The 22,222-nt window shown below is 41.4% G+C and overlaps 1 protein-coding gene across 2 annotated transcripts in view; it reads left to right on the forward strand.

Annotated features, from left to right (window-relative positions):
* KCNG2 (potassium voltage-gated channel modifier subfamily G member 2) overlaps positions 1–22,222 on the forward strand; it is a 51,730-nt gene that overhangs the window by 17,121 nt on the left and 12,387 nt on the right. Inside the window, exon 2 of one of the 2 annotated variants that reach the window (XM_056484699.1) lies at positions 11,206–12,029. In XM_056484699.1, coding sequence (XP_056340674.1) covers positions 11,274–12,029 — 756 coding nt within the window. In that variant the 5' untranslated portion in view covers positions 11,206–11,273. Of the gene's footprint in view, positions 1–11,001; positions 12,030–22,222 lie in introns of those variants that run through there. The other variant, XM_056484698.1, reaches the window with a different exon arrangement.

Below are 22,222 nucleotides of genomic sequence, written 5' to 3' on the forward strand. Positions count from 1 at the left end.
ATTCTGTATCAGTGAGCTACTGAGACTGAATGCATTAAATAAAATAAGGTCATTTGAAGTGTAAAATAAATAATACAATAAGAATTATGCAGTACAAATCAGATTACATGCATTCTTTTTGAGCATCTTCATTAAGTAGCTGTTAGCTACTTATTTGCTGATCTTTATTCAGATTTTTAGATGGTGATATCTGTGCTTACTTTTTACTTGATGAGCAAGCAAATTGGAATTGAATTCATATTTTATGAGATGTCTTTTAATTAAAATTTTCAGGAGGAGAGAGAATGGAAGTTATTTTGTTGCTTATTTCTTCAGTGTATCTTTCGTGCTAACAGTAAAGGTTGGTTGTTAGCAAAAAAAAAAATCAATAATAGAATAATGAAGTTTTGTTTGGAACAAATACCTTAGGATAAGTAAAATTGAGGCAGATAAATCTGGGGTGTTCTGCTGTATTGCATGATACAAATATACAGAGCTGCTGATCACATAAGCCTTGTGCCTGAGAATCACTTCTGTTCACTGCTGTCACTGTGGAAGGAAACAGAAGAGTTTCTGTAGAGACCATGCTCCAGATTCCTCAATGTAATAGATAAACCTTATATATACCAAAGTACAGCCTTGGGATAGAGCTGGAGCCCAGCTTTTTTGTTAGTACCTATGAAACTCCTCCATTCTGTAATCTTTCTCATTTAGCTGAACATCCATCTTCTTTCCCCTGACTATGCCAGTACTGCAGTGCCCTAGCAAACACAACCTGATGAGTTAGACCAGCATATTCATCTGCAGAGCACCTTCCAGGGAGCCTCCTTTGGCAGTCAGGGAGCACAGTTGGAAAGAAAAAGAGGTGCAAAATTATTCTTACACTTGCCAGTCTCCAGCTTCTTTGTGAGCCCCTCAGATCTTCTGGCAGCACAAGAAGGTGAGAGCAGCTTTCCATTGCTCAAAGTGAAATAGTCAGGATATCCTCTTAGCTACACAATGGCCAGTCAGGTAAAGGTGGAATGAAGAAGCAACTTCCTCAGCTCTGCTGGCCCAGTTCACCATCTTGGTCACATTCCTGTTTCCCATTGGCAATGGAATTGCCAGGGCCCGTTGTCCTTTGCAGGCTCAGTTCTGCACAGATCTCTAGTGTAACCCGGATTTGGGGTAAGTTGGTCTGCACAGTCACACTGCTTTTGCTGGTGTAGAGCCTGCCTGTGTGTCTGCACAGCACCCCACAATCAGCCTCTCTTTCTGAGCGCTGCAGTAGGAACCTGCAGGGGAGGTTAAAACAAATGAGATAGCCACGAATGAGGCATGGAGTGAAACTTAAACACCTCCCAAACAAGGCCCTTGGGTTAATTACCTGCTGAGTTTGTAGTGTGAGCACTGCAGGCTGTGCAGCTCGTGGAGCCTTCCTCATGGAAGGGGAAGGCCAGCTGGCAGTGAGCTGAAGTAACTGGAAGTTCCTCATCATCTTTCTGATGGTAATAAGATTTAAAGCATGACAGCACAGGGGGAGAAACCAGCAGTTTTGGAGTGTGCCAGAGATACTGGGATCTGGCAGTGATTTATTGTTTGTCTCACTTGCAGAATAATGTATGCCTTATGAGTAACAACATGTCCTTTTGCTGCATGAAAATAACTGCTCAGAAACAAAATCCTATCAGTAGTGGTGATGCTGTAAAATGAATTCCTTAGTGGTATTTTATCCCAGTGTATTTGCTGGTATTGCAAGTAGAATGGTGGTGAGCAATCTGGCAGAAACTGAAGGAATTCTGAACAGAGCTTTCTCATGGAGAACAGGAACTGTTCATTTGCTAGCCCAACTGCATAAACAATTAGTGAATAAACAGCCACGCTGAGCATCCTTTAAAGGTCTGGATTGTTGTCATAGTGCTGATGTTACTGGCTGCTTTCACTGCCTCAAGAGCTCACCTTATTAATTGGTACATATAAACCTTTTGGGTGAAAAACCTCCAGACTGGGGAGCTGGTCTTAGAATTGAGCTTCTCAAACGTCTGTCACTACAGCAGTTCCCTGGAAATGTTACATCAGAGTGTGTCTGCATGACATCTGATCTACCAACATTCTCCAGCAAGACATCAGTGAAATGTTTTCATCTGTTGCATACGTGAATAATTAGCCTGTCAGCCTTCCTCTTGTATCTGTTCCAGTGTTTCTGAAAGGAGAGGTGATTTATGAAGGATTCCGTATGATTGCTGACGATAATTGCACATAACTGGATCAGTCATATTTTACCTGATTTTAAAGCCATCATCTTCACAGTGGAATCCATTCATTCCCACTGTGTTGTGTAGATAAGACCATTGAAATTTTATAGAGAACAAGGTCTTAAAAATGCTAACATGCTCGGTCTGTGAGCTGACCGAAATAATTGCAGTAGAGAAAGCGCAAAGTTTTCTAATCATTTTGGTTCTTTGTGAAACATGAAAACTGGTAACATTATCAGATGATCCTGTGAGTGAGTGAGTGAGTGAGTGAGTGAGTGAGTGAGTGAGTGTGTGTGTGTGTGTGTGTGTAGAGAATTTGTGTTTCTCTACTGAATACTGCAGTGGCAGTTCAGTGGAGGGGAAAGTGGGTTGCTGGTGAGAGAAATTACAGAGATGTCTTGGACTAATCCAGGTCATTTTCATCCTCTTCAGTAGCAGGGTAAGGATGTGGAAATGCATCTGTAAACCCAAATTGCCAAAGACCTCTCTCTACCTGTTAGAGGGAAAATAATATAAACTGTCTCCCACCTTTCCAGGAACCAAGTGAATCAGTGCTTCCGCACAGGTGCTGTTGCTTTGTTCAGTCAGCTTTTGTTGGGAAAGTTGATGTTGCTACCACATTTGTCTAGGAGGAATTCAGGACAGAAGAGGTCACGGAATTCACATTTTGAAACAGAAGTTTGTGTTAAATTTATATAAATATGTGAGGGGTTCTTTGTTAGTTGTAGTATTAGTTTTCCTATTTATTTGAGCACAAATTTAAATTTTTAAACTTAACTTCAAGCTGCTGCAGTATTTCCAGTTCTCCACATTTGAAAGCTGCAAAATGTAGATGTTTCTGGATAAAGATTGCACAGGTTAGAAGTGAAGGGTTCTAGGAACTTCCTGCTCCAGGCAGTGATGGTCATTCCTTCTGGAAATGCAAGCTGTGTACAGAGCAAGATCTGGAACACCTTCTCGTTTACAAACTCATCTGGAGGACAAGATTTCTGAATTCTGTCCACAGCAGGTAGGGCAGGTAATTCTTGCTGCACCAAGCAGCAGTTATTAGCAGTGTGTCAGTATTCCCAGTGCTCACTGTGGGCATCATGCCACAGAGTTAAGAACCCCTCTCTGCTTAGGAGTCACTTCACCCAAGGGCTCTGGAACCACAGCTGTATTAACCTTGTACAAAATATGTGTGTCACTGTGAGTGTGGGAGGGATATTGGGACAAACAAGGCAGAACAAGCTCTGGGGAACACCAGATTTGCAGAGAGAGAGTGATGATCTGAAGTGGACAGACTTTAGGCCAGGAGCTATCCTTTAACCAATGTCTCTCTGAGATAATTGTGTTGCATGTGGAGTTTTGTTTGATCCAGTTCCTGTTAACTCCAACCATGGGTTAAATATACAGTCTTAATGAGTCTAAATTTAAAAGGTGTTCTATGCAATGATGTTAATAATTAACTGCAATCATGTTAAATTCAGAGGCAGAATTACGTTTAAGAAGAGATGGGAATGTTTTTGAGGTCAGTGCACAACTGACTTATGAAACACACGTGAGAACAAAGAACATCATCTTCAAAAAAACAATGAAAGCCCACAAAATCCAGTGTTCACTAATTCAAGCTAACAAGAAAAGCAAGATGCATCTGTATACAATTTGTCTTTTCTGCAGAGGATTTCATGTGAAAATTAAAAAGGCTAGATCTGCATCTGAAATCTGTGAGCAGTTAGTTAATAAGAGCATTTATTCATAGAATCACTGAGGTTGGAGAAAACCCTTAGGATCACTGAATCCCAGAGCTAGCCTGGCACTGCCAAGTTCACCACTAAACCACGTCCCTGGGTGCTGTGTCTGCAAGATCTCCAGGGAAAATCTTTATGAACTTCTGAATGTGAAACTGGGCCAAGAGTGGCATCACACAGTCAAACCTTCTTATTTCTAGTCAGAAATCCAGTTGGTATATGCTATACAATCTCAAGGATATTAATCATGTGGGTGGGAAGCTGCTAAGTATAGAACTGCAAAAACCAGTAGGATGGATCAGAAAGAAAAGATCAGTTTTAGGAGAAGAGCTCGTGTTAAAAACTGCATTTTCTCCCCACAGTGATCTGCAGATCAACTGGAACACTTGACTGATAATTCTGTGATTTTCAAAGACACCAAAACTTGTTTGATTTTGTGTGCGTTTCGAATTTTGTCAATAAAAAATAGACAATCTGTTTAATTTCCTGGGTGAGAGGGATAAACAATGCTGTTCTAAAATACTACACAGTCTGTCACTTTTGCTTTTGATAGTGCTATTCACATTGTATCTTAGGCCAGCTGTGGGTATACAATCGTGACTGGAGCAGATACTTTAAAAACTGGATTTTGATTATTTTTTTGTTCTGAAATACAACAATCTAAGAACAGGGAAAGAACTATTTAAGGTTGGCAACTAACTCACAGTACCTTATCAGAATGGCTGATTAAATGAGATGCTAGCAGGATTAATCAGTAAGACTCCTAAAATAAACTTGTGTGTGATTCGTGGAAGAATAAAAACTTCACCATCTAGTGGCTGCCAGTGAGGGTCAAAGGTACCGTGTTCACAGGGCTCAGTCTCTGACTAAGCAAGTGCAGACAGAACACATTTTAATTTTAGGCTCTTGACACTGTATACTTAATCCAAGCTTGCAGTTTACAGGAACTGGATCAAACAAATCTCCATGTCCAATCTAATCTTACCAGAGTCTGGGAGGTACAGCTCTGCTCTCAAGTCCCTTCCCTTCAGCACATCATCCACTTGGTGCATATTTGGAGCTTGTTCAGTTGTTCAGGAAATATGAACTGAGGATGAAAGCACATTTTACAAGCCTGTTTTTCTGGTAACCAACTGAGGGTTAATTCGCCTAAAGAAATAAACCGTGGTTTGAAGATGATGGTCTGTTTTGTTGTAAGTAGTAATAAATTCTGTGGGGAAAAGCTTTTCTGCCTAATCCTTGTAAGTCTCTGCTTGTTTTTTATTTATAGTTCTGTTTAAGTGAAATAATTGTTTTAGGACCTTTATGAAATCTTGAAGCTCAGTAGCCTGAACAGAATTCTGTAATTCTGGGTAGAATGCAAAAACAAACTGTGCTTTCTCTGTCTGTATTTTACCTAGCATGTCTGCCTTTGTCTGCTGTGCAACTGAAGTGTGCAAATAGCATCACAGAAATAATAGTTTGATGCTATTTAGGGTACAAAGATAAATGGGCACCAGAAGCTTGTGGAAATGCAGAATAAGATTGGGTTTAAGCTGTGAAGATACAGGTAAGGATCCCATGCCTTCACAAAGGTAGTTGAACCAAATCCCTGATTTCTTAAAGATGTCGCAATGTTCATACTTTCACTGTAGAACTCTGGCAAGTGCAGTGGCACAAGATAACTCATAATCTGTCTAATGGAGACAAATAGCTATGGGCGTATATCAGAATAATTAATGTTGAGTCAAGTTAATTTTTCCATTTAACAAATTGAATTGTTTCAGCTAGTTATGTAGTGTGGCCTAAATGTGATGAGGGATGTTCAGAGAAGAAAATTATTACTTTTTTCAACACTGAATATTAAAAAAAATATTAAGGAAAATGTAATCTTAGAGTATGCAGCAATGTCCAGCTTCACATGCTGAACTTTGCCACCTTCATTACAGCACAAATCTCCTGAGCTTCTTGGACTGACTGATTAGCACCTCATCAAGGCCCCCAAACACTCTCTGGAGAAGACTATCTTAGCTACTGTGCTCCACACCTACACAAGACTATCCTTCTTTCTCTTTTAGATGGGGCCATCTCAGCCAGGTGTGTAAGATGGTGTCACTGCTACCTGCTACTCTGATGGAGAAACAGACAAAATGAAGGGCTGTTCAAAATCCTAGTGCCTTTTCAACTTCTTGACCTATTGCCTTCCCTAAGCAGGGGCTTGGGAGGTTAGGGACATTAAAGTTTACTGATAATAAATACAGAAATATGTAAAATGTGTCTGTGTCCAAGTGCAGTTCCCCTGAAAGGAGGGTGTAGCGAGGTGCGGTTCAGTCTCTTCTCCCAAGAGCCAAGAGACAGGACAGGAGGAAACAGCCTCAAGTTGTGCCAGGGAAGGTTTTGATTTGGATATTAGGAAGCATTTCTTCACTGATAAGGCATTGGAACAGGCTGCCCAGGGATGTGTGTGAGCACCATTCCTGGTGGTATTTAAAAGTCCTGATGTGGCACTTTGAAAAGTAGATGTGGCACTTTGGGATGCGGTTTAGTGGTGAACTTGGCAATATCAGGGCAATGGTTGGACTCAGGGATCCCCTAAGGGTCTTTTCCAGCATAAATGATTCTACTGTTCTGTGATAATGAGTATGTAGGGAGCCATAATCATGCTCAGTGTGGACAAACTCAGAAGCTAATTCCCCAAATCCCATAGAGCTGCCTTCTATGCTAAGCTGCATGTTTTACCGTATCCTCCCAGTCCCCTTTTCAGTTTTGTTTTGCTGGGGTTTGTTCGGGGTCTTTTCTAAATATATGTATTTCTCACACCCCATCTGTTTTGCATTTTGTAAGCCTCCTGGGCAGGTGCTCTCTTCTCCATGTTTCCACAGTGACTGGCAAGGACTCACTATTTGGAGTCCAAGTTCTACTGGATTGTAATTAATACAAGAGTAACCTCCTAAGCTTCTTCATCCACACTATTAGCTGTAATATCACAAAATGCATGTGTAAGGTTTAGTATCAAAGTGATTGTGTGTGTTAAGATTTATAAATCACGTCAGAGTGAGAAGTGGGAACTGCTCTGGTCCCAGGCAGCATTGCCAGATTTCAGCACATCCCTGACTAGAAAAGGCTGAGCGCTGCAGAACAGACTCACTGACTCAACTCTCATTGGAATTGAGAGAAAAATTGTGGTCACCCTAATATATGTTTCATGTTTGTGGCTTTAAATCATGACACAATTACCTGTTCTCTGTCAAAATGTGCTTCATTTCACAAAGGAAATCTTAAAATATTAATTACTGAAACGTCTCACAGCTTCCTTTTGCTACTGTAGCACAGATGTAAACTTCCAATACTTTGGAATTTACAGCAGCAGTTAAAAAGAGACTATTCCCAAAATCAGGGAGTTGTTCAAGTAGAAAGGGACCTCCAGAGTTCCTCTGATTTATCTGCCACTGCTCAGAGTGGCATTGGCTAGAACAGGTTCCTTGGGACTGTGTCCAGATGGGTTTTGAATATCCCCAAGGACAGAGCCTCCACTACCTCTCAGCATTCTCTTTCAGTGTTTGACCACCCTCAGAGTAACATCTTCTATGCAACTGCACAAAGACCTCTGAATTCTCCCTGTTCCCCCCCTGGCTGCCTGCTTTAGTGTACCACCTGCTCAGGTGGTTTCTCAGAAGAGGTCTGAGCTCTCTGCCCATGACCCTTTCCCACACCCTCATTTATGTGCACATACTTTATGTGGCCACCCTTCCTCACGAGGTCTTTCCTGCCATGTCACCCTGCACTCTTTGCTCCACCACTGCCTCCCTTTCATTACTATTTCCAAGCTCTCCTTGCCAGGCTGCTCAGCCTCTTGGTAGGAATGGTTTTGCCCCATTTTTCATTCTTATCCAAGGCAGCTTGAGACAGGAGAGCCACATGCAGAATCACATGTGACTTAGATTCAGCGATACTGATAAAATGAAATAATGAGGAATGTTTGTGTGAAGAGCAGTTCTGGGAGCAGGCAAAGTGGAAAAGCAGTAAGGAGAGAAATAGCCCTCTCTACTGCTAAGGAAATAATTCAACAAAAAGAAAAATATGAGGCAGTTTTGTGCTTTTGACATTCATTGAATCTTTAAAATTATTGATGAGAAATACCTGTATTGTGAGGATCTCGGTTGTCTGCTGCTGACAAAATGTGGCTGAACTTGTGTGTGTGTAGACATAAACATGTGCATACACAGATGGCCAAAGAAAGTACTTCTTAGTGAATAAAAATTGTTTGACTATATTTAAGAAAAAAAAAAAAAAAAAAAAGAATCCACACAATGTGTGACCCACCCTGTATATGGTCCTCAAACTGAAATATTCATACAGCATTTCTCCCACAGCACTTCAAAATTATGAACAACAAATATAGAGTCAAATTCTGTCCTTCATCCCTGTGATGGGCAGCTTATTCCAGACTGTGTTTTAATAGTCTTTCATGCACCCATGTGTCAGATTAAATAGTAGAAATGCCAACTGGATGATAATGTAGTATCATTTCTGGAAGTATTGGCTTTTAATGTTAATCTTCAATGGGATGCTTTACTGCAGGCATGTGCATGCATTAGATAACCCTGGCATGCAGAGAGTATTTTAAGACCTACATAATTGTGAAACACCCTTTAATATTTATTGAAAGTCATGATACATTCCATGCACATAAGATCAGGAGCAGACCTTCCAGTTTGTTTTACTTCTCAGGATAGATGCCAAATTGGGAGCCCACAGTATTTTGGTTTTCTATAGGACAGTTAAAATGGCACCACAAGCTGTTGCACTGACATTTGAGCCTGGTCTTGGGCAGTCAGCTCACAAGGTGGAAGTGAGAATAATAAATACAACTGTCTTCACCTGCTTATCTTTTAATCTGAGATTAAATATGAGATTTCCAAAACAAATGGTGCCAGCTATTATGAATTCTGGGATGTTGAACTGTGATGTCAGAAAATTCATTTTAGTTACTGAACTCCGGCATTTGGTGTCCACTGTCCAGAATCAACCTGTTAAATCACGGGCCACTTTAATTTCTATTTATCCACTAATGATTAAAAAAAACCCATATAGCTGCTTTCTTAAGCTTTGGATTTAGGCAACATCTTTTTATATCCATGAAATAAAAGACTAACCCTCTGTAATTCATGATTCTGTAGCAAACAGCATGCTTACAGATTTTCACATGGAGTTAGCTGCTGCTTAGAAGGAGGAAGAAGTGCGTGTAAGATTAGATTCAAAGCAATTCTGTGAAATTTATCTGGCCCCTTTATGCTACACAGGGGGAGAGGGAAAAAACAAATCCTGGCCTTGATGTCAAAACAATGTAAACTCATTTTAGTATGTTGACTTGTGGAACAAGTGAGGCATGAAAACAAAAGCACAGAGCCCTCAGTAGTGACAGTGAATATTTTATCTTAGCAAGGGAAAGCAACAAGAGACCAAATCCTTAAAGCATATGCCGTGCTGACAGTGCGCTCGCTGTGACAGTAATGGTATTTGCAATCCCAGCTGCACTCAAGGCTGTGCTGTAAAAGCACCCATTCCTCAGAGTGTGAGTTGCCCTTTACTGGCCTTTAGCCAGATGAACTCTTCTCTGTTGCTCATGTTGCCCTGTAGAAACGGATGTTTAAACAATTATTTCTCTTCCCCGAAGTGAAATTGGAGAGATTTTGGCATCATTTGCTCTTCTGAAATTTTCACGGTGCTGAAAAGTATCTTTAGGTGACTATAGCTTTTTGCACATAAAGCGACCATTCTCTGGCTTTTTACAAATATCTAAGTGTTGTTCTGAAATTCAGGGACTGGATCCTCATAGAAATGTTGAAGCAGAAGTACCACTGTTACTGCAGTTCATTTGAGAATGGTTAGTAAGAACCTTTAGAGGATGATTCAGGGCTGTGACTAAAAGTATTCACCAGTCTGTCAGAGATTGTTTTGAATAAGTCTAATGATCTAAGAGTTGGTGAGCTGATTAAAGATAAAGGAACTTGCTCCTCTGGGAATGTGTATATGCTCTCCAGTTTTTCCTAGCACCCATTTGTTTGTTGTTGTCTCCCAGTTAAGGCATGAGATTCAGAGAGAATTGGAGAACATTGCTTATAAATTATGGAGTTACTGCCTCATGATTACCATTCTGTCATCAAAAACTTCAGTTGTTCACTAGTCAGCTCTTTCTCAGTTGCTCCATCCTCTGCTTAAAATTGTTCTCCATCACTGCATCCACTCCCAGCCTGGGTCTTTGTGTGGAGACCCAGTCATCCTACACTGACTTCTTATTTCCTACTTCATATTTAAGCAATTCCAGAAGTTTTGGGTGATTCACAAATGCCATTACATGGTAGCATTTCAAGACATCCTGGTATTGCTTTAGAGAAACAGCTTTGAAGAATGCATGTGATGAGCTTTAGAGAAAGTAAGGAAGCAATGTGGATTGTGGTGTGGCAAAGGAGGCATAAGCAGGAGGCACAAGTTAAATCCTGGAATTACGCATAGTTCCTTCTAAATGTGACCAGTTGGGTTCTGTGCTATCCAGAAGTAAGAACAGTAACCAGGCCACTTCCAGCTCAGCTTCATTGTGAGGTTTGATCTCCTGTTTCAGAGCTGCTGACAGGCTGCTTGGAGCCCTGTCCACAACTGCAGCCAAGCCCACAGCAGAGCTTCCAGCAGTTCCAGGCTCCCAGGCAAGCTCTGGTTTGAGCTCAGACCCAGCATGCCCTCAGCTCCCACATATTCATTGCTATTGCTTCCTGGGCTTGGTGAATTTAGGTTGGAAATTACCCACATTTCTGCCATCACATTTCTGACTGTACTGTAAATATCCATTTTATCCTCACCCTATAGGCTTTTTATAACACGAACATAATGTAGATGGGCCAAAATAATCAAAAAACCATTTGAAGCTAAGTTTTTTTATTAAGTTGCTAAACTGTAAATTGCCATTTATCCAAATAACTGGATTTCTCTTCTAGTATGCATTGATGTCCAGGATAGCTTGAACCTCTAGAAGTTTCTAAAGATGGTGATACACTGGTTTTGTTTCCTTTCAATCACTAACTAAACCCTCTAGAAGTAACAGCATGGCTTCTGACCTGATTGTAGCAGAAGTTCTTTCCCCAAGTGACTGTCAAGCAAAGATAGCCCTAAAATAATGGGGGGGAAAGGAATGCCATAGAGGAGAGTTTATTGGGAGGGAGCAGATAGGATTGTTATCATTGAAGAGTGCCCCACTTTTCTTGTAATTTTAAAATTCTGTTTTGCAGATAGACTTTCTGGTCAAGCTCCAGATGCTTTTGTTTGAGTAGCCTCAACCTCCCTATGGACTCAACAGATGTGCTACGAAATGGCACTGCTCACTGGGAATGCAGATCCTGAGTTCAGCTCCCGCTCCTTCAACAACTTGGAAAACCTGTGTGAAGTGCAAACCAAGAAAGGATTCTTCTACAAAAAGGCCAAACTTCTGCACCCTGGAGAGGACCTGTGCTGCTTAGCCCGCTTGGATGACCGGTCCAGGTTTGTGATCATCAACGTAGGTGGCATTAAGTACAAAATTCCCTGGACCACCTTGGAGAACTGCCCCTTGACCAGGCTTGGGAAGCTAAAATCCTGCAACAATTACGATGAGATCATGGACATCTGCGATGATTACGATGTTAGCTGCAATGAATTTTTTTTTGACCGTAATCCTAGTGCCTTCAGAACGATCATGACATTCCTGACAGCTGGGAAGCTGAGGCTTCTCAGGGAGATGTGCGCTCTTTCGTTCCAGGAGGAGCTTGTGTACTGGGGGATAGAAGAGGACCACCTGGAGTGGTGCTGTAAAAAGAGGCTGCGACAGAAAGAGGAAGAGGCAGCCGAGGCCAGGCTGTTTGAGAGGGAGATGGTGTTTAATGAAGCCACGCAATGTGCCTTCCAGGACAGCAGCCGGCTGGGTTTGTGCATGCGAAAGCTCAGGGACATGGTGGAGAACCCCCACTCAGGGATCCCAGGAAAGATCTTTGCTTGTATTTCAATCTCTTTTGTTGCCATCACTGCTGTCAGCCTCTGCATCAGCACCATGCCAGATGTCAGAGAAGAAGAGGATCGGGTAAGTGCAGCTTTTCTTTGGGATAGAGCGTGTTTTGCATTGTTGTCTCCTCAGGAGAGGTGACAGGCAAAATCACTCCAGCAGATATGCAGGTATTGAGTTCAGTATGCATGATGGGGAGGGCTGGCTGAGTAGAGCACAAAAAGCAGTATGTCACTTAAAACTGAGGCAAGATTGGGCCAAACTCTGCCCTGCCAGCCCAGCTTAGCTAGCTCACACCAGCAGATTGCCTTTCCCGCCAGATTTGTTTTCTGACATGTCTAACCAGATGACAAACTAGCTTCACTGGGGATGAAAACCAACCTTTCTTGTGATTTAATGTTTTGAGGTTAGGTTTAGAGCTAACAGATCAATTTTCCCTAAAGGTACTTTAACGATTTGAATGAACTCTCAATACGCCAGTGTAAAAACCACATCTGAAGTATTTTGATATACTATAGGGTGATGTAAAGGCCAGGGAAGCTGAGGCAGCAACTTAACAGCAGAAACAGAGCAATTGTCCCAATTTTCAGACCTGCTTAGTATTCTCAAGTGTAAGCTGTGGATGATTCATGCCCTTGAAAAATCAAGTCTTACAGATATTTTGTTTATTCTTTAGTTCATCAAATTTCCTAAGGGTTTAGTCCCTTTTTTGTGCAAGCAGTTCACTTCCCTAGGATTAATTGTATGTAGGCCAGTGAGAGCTCATCTGAAAAATGGTAGAGGAGGACACTGACATTTTCTTCATATACATGCTGAAATGCAACCTGAGGATTTGGGAGTGGGGACGTTTTGAAGAATTCATGCCCTCTAGTTTAACCCAAGTCCAAACTTGACACTAAATGTTCAGGCTTATTTCCCAGCCCCGTGGTCATTAAATGTGGTTGTGAACTTCAGCTACTAAGACAGTGCTTCAGCTCATGAAGTGCTGCCTCAGCTGAAGGCTGAGCTCTCCTGGAAGCTGCTCTTCCCATGTGCTGTCACTCAGGGGCTGGAGGGCTTGTGCCCCACTGCCAGGAGCAGAAAACTGGGTGATCATCCCCAGACCAGAGGCATTTGCTGTTATGTCACCTTGAAAATAAAATACACACTGATGGAAAATGGATCCAACTCCAGAGAGACCCCTGCATCTGACTGAGCACCCTGTTAAACCCACTCTTTGCTTGCCAGGTCTGCTCAGGTTATATCTCGGCTGAGTAGTTTGGTTTGCAATCAGACTCATTCAGGAGCAGCCAGGAAAAAAGATAAAACATTTGGTGTGTTGACTGATCTATGATTAATTATCAGATCTTTATTTTAAGGGCTTTTTCTAGTTTAAAATTTCAGGATGGTAGTACTGGGTACTAATTACGTACTAGTTGTCCTACTGTGTTGTCCTAACAATGTTTTTTAAGATACCATTTCCAAAACACATGCCTTTTACTGTAATTAACCATCAGGGCTCCAGTATCCTGAATTCTAAGCACATTTTACTGTCGAAGACTGAGATACATTTAGTGTTTAATTGTTCACAGGTTTGAGTGAGAGCTGAACAATTGTTTTAAGAATTATGAAAGGTTAGGAAACTTACAGTTTTACTAATGATTGAACATAAATAGGGACTCATAATACTAGGCTAATAATGTTTTTTGGGTGGAGCAGGATAATAATGGGGACAGAGCAAGCGTATGACAGAAGCCTGGGTTTCTTGGTAAGCTGGAACCATTAGAAGGAGCACATTTTCATAGTCAAATGCAAAATTTTGCAATAGAGATCAATGCAGGCTTGCTTGTAAAAGCAGGTACTCTGGTTCCCAAAATTAAGCTCTAAATAATATTTATTTATGTAACCATAAATTCCTATTGCAGCATAAAGTCAGAAGGGTTAATCCTTGAATACCTAAGCTGAGGAGTATTAATAAAGAAGCTTGACAGTTTTTTGTGCCTGTATTGGTGAGACTGACACTGGAATACTGCAGTCAGTTCGCACATTCATATTTTTTATGGTGTTTTGAAAAATTGGAAGAGGACTAAAAACCTGTAAATCTTAGACACCTGGAGAAAATGCCATACAATAAGAAACTTGAACATTTCTGTTGACTTAAATTATTGGAAGGAAGGTGAGTGAATTAGACACATAAGTGGGTTTTTTATGAGGGGAGAAGAATTGTATCATTTAAAAGACCTTTAAATTAAGCAGGGGGATGATGTATGGATAAAAGCTGAATCCTTATAAATTCATATGGGAAACTATACACCACTATTTAATACCAAGGTGATTCATTACTGGCACAGACAAGGAAGAGAATTAGTGGATTTTGTGCTTCTAGACATTTTCACTTAAAAGCTCAGTACCTTTTTCTTTAGCCCTTAGCTAAGCAGACTCTACTTCAGTCAAAAGAAACGCATCAATTGCAGATCAAGTTGCAAAGGTGAAATTCTTGCAGTACCAAGAAGATCAGAATAAATTATCCAACATTCTTCTGTGCCCTTAAATTCTAAAAGCACAGAGCTCCTGCAAATAATTTTTGTTCTGCACTTTGCACAGGGAAGGTCTGTGTACAGACTGAAAATGGTTATTTTGTTTGAGACAAAGGTGGCTCTCCTGCACAGAGGGCTGGTGAAGGATCACTTCTGGCAGGCAGGGAATAGGCATCTGCCCACTTGGAATCACCTGTAGAGTCTGGGACCGTGGCTGCAGACTCCCTGCATGTATTCCCTGTGTGGCTCAGCAAGCCAAGGCAGCTCTGCAAGTAATAGGTGTGGAGACAAGAGGGCTCATGTGAATTCAAATCCATGGTAATCATCCTGAGCTGTATCTCCAGTATCTAGATTAAAATTTGTGCCCAGGGATGGCCCTTTGGTCTGGCTTTGTAGTCTCCTGACAAGCAGAAAAAGGATGTGCATCCCTCCTGACTAAGGAACAAATAAATAGTAAATGCTATTTCAAGGGCACACCATACTCAGTGTGCACATTTTCCAGGCTTTCTGGTTTTGGCATTGGTGTTGTTATGGTTCTGTGTCAGGGCTGTCATAGATGCTCTGGCTAGCAAACAGTGGCCTTTTCCTTGAGCTGGCATTACTGAAGAAAACAAAAGCTCCGTGTGCCATCTATTTGTCCTGTTATTGCTTCAGGGAAAGACAGAGAAGCCAATAATGAAAAAACCATGCTGGGGAGCAATTTTCCATACCCTGATCCTTTAATGTCATCTGAATGGACTAGCTGTTAAACCCAGTGATGTCCTGTAGAGGTGTAAATGACCTCACACAAGATGTTAGTGTGAAACATTAAAAGTTAGACGTAATTGTCAGGTGGGTGAGGAAATTATTTTAGATGCCTGTCTATCTCTTTTAAAATAGACCAGGAGACTCAATCATACATTTTGGTAACTTTATTAGCTGCTCCAGGTGTTCTGGATGGCATGGCAATCACTGGTGGTTTAACAAGAGTAGAAGGCTCATGCTCCCCTGTACTATAGATACTTGTTCTTACTAAAGGTCACCTTCATTCACCTGGAGTGTTACTCTATTTTGGAAGTAGTGTCGTGTATTTCAGAGGCTGCACAATTGTCAGTAGAGTTAACAGGATCAGATTCTGAACTACTTTTTACTTAACAAAGTAGGATATATATTTAGTCAATTTTTTTCTCATTTAGCTTTTATTTACCGATTAAATCACATAAAATCCACCAATCTATTAATGTGTATAATAGCTCCTGGAAGTTTCAGGAAAGGGACACCTAAAGTATGTGAAGAAAGCAAACAGAAGGCAGTCAGGTTCTTCCATGTGAAGTAACAAGACTGATAAACTTTTTATTTCAAAATTTCCAGAATGGGAGATTTCAATGCAAGATTTAGATTTTATGGTGAAAAGTCTCCTCTAAAGGCAAAATCTGCTGAGACAAAATCACAGCAGGAGCCCTCAGGCACTAGGCTCTCAAGACCACCACAAAGTCATCTCGAAGACATAAAAATAGCCAGAGGCACAGGGTATCCTCAAGGCATTTTAGGCATGTGCTACCTTTAAGTGGACTTCTCACCTCTCTAAACAAGTGGCAGGCATCGAGTGACTCAAAGAAAGCAGCAAATACATCAGAGAAGTCTTAAACCAGTCGGGGATACTTTACAGCTAAAGCTTTAAACACATAGGAAGAGCCAAACCAAAAGACATTCAGAGAGATTCAGCTGAAAGCCAGATGGCCATCGTACTAGACTCTTCATTTTGTTCTTGGTGAAAACAGAAATGTCAACCATTTCTATCTGAAGACGAATCTTCTCTTTTCTGTTAGCAGCCTTTGTCATCACAGAATAAAAGGTGGAGCTTAGAGAATAATATCAAACATTCTGTCCTGATTCCAAAAAGCATTTATAGGCCTGAGACCCCTGAGCTCAGTCATTTGTAGCAGCACAGTGCAAAACAGGAGAAGAAGATCAGAGATTTGTTCTTCACCGTGCTTCCTAACGTGCTGGGAAAAGCCAGCCTAATTAAAGATGCTGTGATAGGAAGTTACAGCTCAATAACCTTCAGCTGAAGAACATTACAACAAAGAGACTTATAAATAATGAAGTTAATAACAGCTCAAAAAGAAGCTAAAACTATTTAACCTTCTAAGTTCAATTTGCACACTGTGCTTCAACTTCTATAATGTTGAGAATGGGGAATAGGTAAATTGTGAATGTGCATTTTAAACAATCTTGTGACTAAAGGTTTCATTTCACAAAGGTACACACAAAAGTAATCTCAGACAAGGTGAAGAGAGTCCTGTATAATGATTCTCAATAGCTTTTCATAGACAGACTGTTCTGTAAGAGGCTGGGTGAGCAGACAGTGAGGTTGACTGAAAACTTGTCCAGTTGTCCAGTGCTGGGCTCCTCAGTGGAAGAGAGATACAGACATGCTGGACAAAGTCCAGTGGTGCTTGCTATCCTAAGGTGGCACTCTGCTTGAGGCTCTGGAATTACCAGAGAGTCCTTTTTATGACTTTATCTCTTTCCTGACTGTTCAGTTGTTCTGCATGTGATACTGAGACCTGAATTTTAACTTAGAGCCACATGTGATGCATAGATGGTTTGTTTTCGTGAATGAAGGTATTAATAAAATTGTAGCTTTCATTGTGGAATAAACTGTTCTAGAAATTGCAGCACAGTCAACAAAAGACACGAATTTTAAAAAATATCTCCCTGCTGGTGTTACAGATAACTATTTATAGTATATAGGCACTGAGGGTGACTTTTTATAAAAAGAATCTTGGGGAATTGGACTAACTAATTTCCCTGGGGATCATCTGAGAATTTGTTATACCACTCTCAGCTCTGCTGTTGAAATGCAAAAATCATAAGCGTAACAGTATCACCAGTTTTGGCATCTGAACTGATTTACTGTACTTGTACCCTGTATTGCTAATTGGCATTTTGTGTCTGCTCCAGGCTCCTCAGGCCACAGCTGGCTGAAGGCCAGGGAAAGGCCAAATGGCTCAGTAGCTCACCTGCATTTTCTACATGGTGCACAAGGAAGTTCCTGTAGGCACATGAGATTCATACTCAGTTTAACATTCACGTGTCCTTGCTTAAGGGGGGCTAGGACTCAGAGCACTGCAGAACTCTGTTTTAACTAAAAGTAAGGTGTTCTGTATTTTTTTTTCCTTTCATAAGCCAAAGTTGGTTTTCTCCTCAGATAGTACATAAATCAAAATGGTAGCACACACTCCAGATTACAAGAGTGCTTGGAGAGCACCCTTTACTCAGAGTTTCAGTTATCAGCAATAAGCAAATGTTTGCTTTCTTGTTGAAATTCTCAATTGGCCTCATGTAGTTCCATCACCTCTTCTCTGTAGTCCTGCCTTTAGATTGGGAATGCTGTGGGATAAAATATCTTAAACACTCAACTTCTATGATCATCATAATAAGAGAAATAAAACTATATCTACCTCCTGTTCAGGTACATGGGCACCTTCTTCATGCTTCATGTTTCTAGGCAAGGAAATTATATTTGCAAGTGAGAACAGCTTAGTTCATGCTGAATCCAAGCTGGGGAGTAACTGCAAATTTCTCAAGTCTGAGTCATCTTAGCATGGTCTCCCAGCTCCTCTTTGATGGTCAGAGACATTTGCTAGGCAAGTTGTCTTTCAGACAGCTCAAGATTGTCTGAAAGCAGTGGGAAGTGATGAGGTTTGGTTTTAGTGACATTGCTTCTGTGTGTCACGCAGACAGCATTAAAATCACAGAGCTGAGAACTTCTGCACTGCTGCATCTAAACCTTGGATGTCAAGTTCTATGGGGCTTTCTGGGTAGTGTGCATCTTTTATCTAGCTCTCATGGAATTTTTAAGTGTGACAGCAATGGCAAAATGTTCTTTGCAGATATTGTGAAGTGGTGATCTCATGTCTCCTTTTCCTGGGAACTGTCTGTGAGCCATCTGAATGATACAGTCCCTAATGTAAAAGAATACATTTATTTGGTTTTGCTTTGTGGATCTGAATTTAAATCCCTCCCTTCCTGGCTGTCCAAATACAGCTGTTGCAGGAGCATATCTCGGTGTCAGTTTACCTGGCCAAGTTCAGGATTGCTGTATTCACACACTGAGACACATTGGGTACTGGGAGTGCCCAGCATCGCTGCTGCACAGCTCACTGCCCTCCACCAGCTCTGACAGCCACTGCCTGGGACCCCTGCTGCCTGCAAAACCCCTGGTCACACAGCACACCATGTGCCAGCTTTTCCAGCTCTTCTGTGAGACAGTCCTTCCCCTTTGCAAGGCTGTCTTAGGCTGCTGACAAATAGAAAATGCTTGAAGGAATGATTGCTTGTTCTTGCTATTAGTGGTGTGGACAGAGTGCTGGGTAACAACTGGCTGTATTTAGTCATGACTGTTGGAGAGTTCTCACCATTCTTCTCCTTGCATTGCTTGCTCTTCTTGGGAAAAAAGAAATGGCTTTCTGCAGTTGTCCCACCCCTGGAAAAAAAAAACAAAACAAAAGAATCCAACCTTCCTGCTTCATTGAAGCTCTCTAAACTTCAGCAGACATACCTGATTGTTGTGTCATGGCATCTGCTTCAAGAGCAGATAAAGGAACCATGTAAGAAACCAGTAAGAAAATCATCCTCTGTTGTATCAGGAGGGTTAGGAGGAATGTTGTATTTTCTTTTTCTAAGAATTGCTCTTAGATTGGGGCTGGGGACACAGCACTGTGTGACTGAGTCTCTTGGTGAGCCTGCTTTAGACTTTCTGCTCAAAATTCCCCCTCTCAGCAGAGTCACCACCTGAGCTCTCCATGCCTGGCTCTTCCCATCCGTGGGTGTCACTGCAGCACCTGCTGTTGAGTTGGTTCTCCCAAGTAAAGGGAGAAATCCTTGTAGGTCAAGGAGCTGCCCTGGAAGATTTTGAGGACAGTAGGTTACAATACAGACTTTGGGAGTCACCTGAGATTCTCTGCAGTGTTTTAGGCTTAGAAGTATAAAAATGGGGAGTGTCTCTCCACACTGCTTGGGAACAAGGCAAGAGTTGACTAAGATAAAATTATTTTTGACTTGTTAATAACTTTATTCAGTGCCAACGAACTCTTTCAGTCTGCAGGATATCTTCTCATGAATAAATAGCACACTTAGGTCTTCTTTTAAATATTATATAAATATGCTGCAATGTAACATTAGTGATAAATAATTAAACAGCTAAAACTATTTCATAAAAGCATTGATAACTGTCACATGGCTAACAAGCTTATATTTGGTGCAGTGTGGCTCACCCAGCAAAATATGCTCCACGTTTATTTCTTTTAATATCTCTGTGGTTCCACCACCATAAGCATCTATCCCTACCAGTGGGTTTATTCTCCAAACTTCCAGGTAAATCATCCAGGAAGTCTCTGAAGCAATCTCACACTCATAGTCACTTAGCCTTCAGACATGTTTGTAAAATTACTACAGCTACTCATCACAGCCTGATATCCTGGGGGAACAGCACAGCTTCTGTATTCCATAGGTTGTTCCACTGCCTTTTGCAGGAGAGCTTGGGCGCTGTGGGCTTATTGAGTCCTGTCCCAGTGTTCTGAAAGAGAGAACTTTTTCATTTCTTTGAAATGAAAATATAATCTAGAAATTTCATTTCAGAGCTCCAGGATACGTTGCTATCAGTTCTGGAGGTTTGGAATGAAGGAAAGCAGGCAGATTTACATTTGGCTACACCTCATATAGCTAGGCTGAGGTAATGAGCTGATTTATGCGTACGGCACTAAGAAGAATTGCATTAAATTATTCAACATTATAAATGCTTACATTTTCATTGCCTAGAGTGTGGCAATGGAGATGAAATATAAAAGTTTGGGAAATTGGGGAGTTTTGCAATGTCCATGGAGACATTTATAGTCAAGACAAATTGAGTGGTATACAGACTGAAAAATAAAATGGTTATAAGATTTTTTGCAAAAGTTAAACAAAGGCTTGAGAAAGGACCAGGAGAAAAATATAAAGCTGTTGGGTTTTCTGACAGTAAGCATGATATTAGTTCCAAGTAAAAAAATCAAGAACATGGTACTGTGTACAATCAGCCACATTTTGATCTAGTCTGTGTAGAACACCACTCAAATAAATTTTTTCAGATTATAAAGTTTTCAGAAGAAAGTAACTTCTGTTCTGATGTAGGTAAGACATTTGAATTAGTGCCACACAACATTCTTCCTTCATAAAAACGCATTTTTCAAAAATTAGCTTCCTTATTGCTTCCTTATTCCTATTTTAACGTAATAGCAGAAAACCAACATAAGACATCAGGTGAGGCTTGAGCTACTGATTGATATCTGTTTGGCAGGCAAATTGAGAAAAAACTTCTAAAAATGGTGTAAAATCTGAAAGTTCTGCTTTATAGTGAGACACTAGAAGTGCTTTTAATGGAGTGGGAATCATAATAGGAGAACGTCTGTGGGCAGCAGTGAACTGAAATAACTGAAAGCTGCAGCTGGACAAACTCTTGCTCTGAATTAAAGTGTGTTTCAGTGTGGGTAATTAACAATGGAAACCATTTATCTAGACATGCTTGCGTGCATCTCACAGAGTTTTTAAGTACATTCTGTCAGTCCTTCTGAACATTACAGCTCAGCTCAGCTGAAGCCATGCATATGATTCATGAGCCACTTGGCAAGATCCTCTGCTCCACAGGGAATCAGCTCAGGAGCTTCTTCTGCCCTTCCAGGATGCTAAGCCATTGCCATCCTGTCCCTGGCTCGCTGGAGCAGGAGCTGCCAGCAAGGATGCTGTACATCTTCTCACTGTCTGGGACTTCCTTGGCCCTCGTGAATATTCAGACCTGAAGGCATCACTAAGATGAAATGAGCAGTGACAGTTCATAATTGTGATTAAAGGCAAGGGCAGCCAGAAAGAGCTCAGAAGCCTGGAAGCTCTCTGAAGAGTGATGTGGCATGAGTCTGATCCCATGAAGGCAGCATCCTAACCCAGGTGTCTTGTCCAGGACTGCTTGTGTTTGTAGGGGATGCCACAGGGGCTGGGACATGTACTGGTGGGGCTTAGCCACAGCTGGAACAGGCTGTTCACCAGGACATGTGCCAGCCCACCCCTCTGGACTCACTCTGCCCTCACCCTTCCATAGCAATCCCTCTCCCTCTGCCCCACTTCATTCCCTGAGCCTGGATTCAAATAGGAAGAAATACAGAGAATAGTGTGAAGGTCCCAGCCATCCAATACATCCTGAGCTGTGCTGGGAACCTGGCACCTGGTACCCTGGGTAGAGATGGTAACAAGAGAAATTGCAACACTCTTCTGAAAAGTCCCTGCTCTGACTGTTTGTGAGCAGACACTGCAGAGATTTTCTCCCAGTCTGCAGCTCGTTGCCTTCATACACAGTAGAAATGTTGGGTGTTTTAAGGTAAGCTCTTGTATGCTGCACTGCTGTCACAGAAAGCTCTGTTTTCACTGTTGCCTTGAGCAGAAAGAGAGAATATGAAAGCGTATGTGGTTTTGCTGTGGTCACATCCACTGCCTAAAAATCCATCCCAGCTTAGAGCGTTTCAGTGCAAGGGCACTGCAGGAGCTCACTGCCAGCTGTGCCTGAGCTGCTACCAGCAGGAAGGCAAATCTTCCCACAGGCAACACAAGCAAATCCTTCCCTTGCTCTCAGATAAGAGGATAAAGGGAGACTGAGGGGGAAGAGATACAGGTTTGGAAAAAAATGTCAAAGGAAAACAGTAAGCTTGACTCTGTCCTCCTTTCCTCCAAGGGAAAAAACAG

This window comes from Oenanthe melanoleuca, chromosome 2 (assembly GCF_029582105.1).
Source record: "Oenanthe melanoleuca isolate GR-GAL-2019-014 chromosome 2, OMel1.0, whole genome shotgun sequence".
Taxonomy (NCBI): Eukaryota; Metazoa; Chordata; class Aves; order Passeriformes; family Muscicapidae; genus Oenanthe; species Oenanthe melanoleuca.